The 1,089-nt window shown below is 44.4% G+C and overlaps 1 protein-coding gene across 3 annotated transcripts in view; it reads left to right on the forward strand.

Annotated features, from left to right (window-relative positions):
- ASH1L (ASH1 like histone lysine methyltransferase) overlaps window positions 1-1,089 on the forward strand; it is a 217,777-nt gene that overhangs the window by 198,991 nt on the left and 17,697 nt on the right. For all 3 annotated transcript variants that reach the window (XM_012808600.2, XM_023516469.1, XM_023516470.1), the window contains 2 exons: window positions 301-355; window positions 440-572. In XM_012808600.2, coding sequence (XP_012664054.1) covers window positions 301-355; window positions 440-572 — 188 coding nt within the window. The remainder of the gene's footprint in view (window positions 1-300; window positions 356-439; window positions 573-1,089) is intronic.

The raw sequence follows: 1,089 nt of genomic DNA on the forward strand, positions 1-1,089 counted from the left end.
CAGTAGAGTGCCAGAGTGTCACGGCTCACAACAACCTCAAACTCTTGGGCTTAAGAGATTCTCTTGCCTCAGCCTCCCAAGTAGCTGGGGCTACAGACACCCACCACAACACCCAGCTATTTTTTGTTGCAGATGTCATTGTGGGTTAGCTGTCCTGGGCCAGCTAGCCTCAGTATATGTGGTTGGCGCCATAACCACTGTGCTACAGGCACCAAGCCAGATTCTATTTTTTTAATTTAGAGATAAGTTGCCTCCCTTGTACATATCTTAAACTCTACTAAACCTTGCATTCTTTTGCAGATTCTTCCCGACAAGCACTGGCAGCTCCACTTTTGAACCTCCCCCCAAAGAAAAAGTATGTATACTTTTCTGGATATCATCTGAGTTTTAGAAAAATACTAATTGGACCAGACTTATACACCCTCACTTTGTGTTGCAGGAATGCTGATTATTATGAGAAGATCTCTGACCCGCTAGACCTTAGCACCATAGAGAAGCAGATCCTCACCGGCTACTATAAGACAGTTGAGGCTTTTGATGCTGACATGCTCAAAGTCTTTCGGAATGCAGAGGTATTTTTCACTGACTTCAAATGTAGATTTAAGAAGTTTGTTTTAAGCTGGCTCCCATAGTTCAGTGGTTAGGGCACTGGCCATGTGCCCTGGGGCTGCTGGGTTCAAACCTGGCCCTTGCCTGCTAAACAAAAAAAAAATAAAATAGCCAGGCATTGTGGTGGGTGCCTGTAGTCCCAGCTACTAGGAGGGCTGAAGCAAGAGAATCACTTGAGTCCAGGAGTTGGAGGTTGCTGTGAGCTATGACACCACTGCACTCTACTGAGGGGGACAAAATAAAAAGAGGTTTGTTTTAGAAGCTTAATATTTCTGCTCCTTCCTATCAACTTTTATATTTTTGATTGGGAAAGGTAGTCATTTTTATTGTTTTACCCTTAGGGTGTAAGTCACAGTGAACTAAATATTGTAGAATCCTATACAATAAAGACTTTGGGCTCGGTGCCTATGGCTCAAATGGCTAAGGTGCCAGCCATATACACCTAAGATGGCGGGTTCGAATCCAGCCCAGGCCCGCCAA

Source organism: Otolemur garnettii, unplaced genomic scaffold (assembly GCF_000181295.1).
Source record: "Otolemur garnettii isolate 467f Iridium unplaced genomic scaffold, OtoGar3 scaffold00091, whole genome shotgun sequence".
NCBI lineage: Eukaryota > Metazoa > Chordata > Mammalia > Primates > Galagidae > Otolemur > Otolemur garnettii.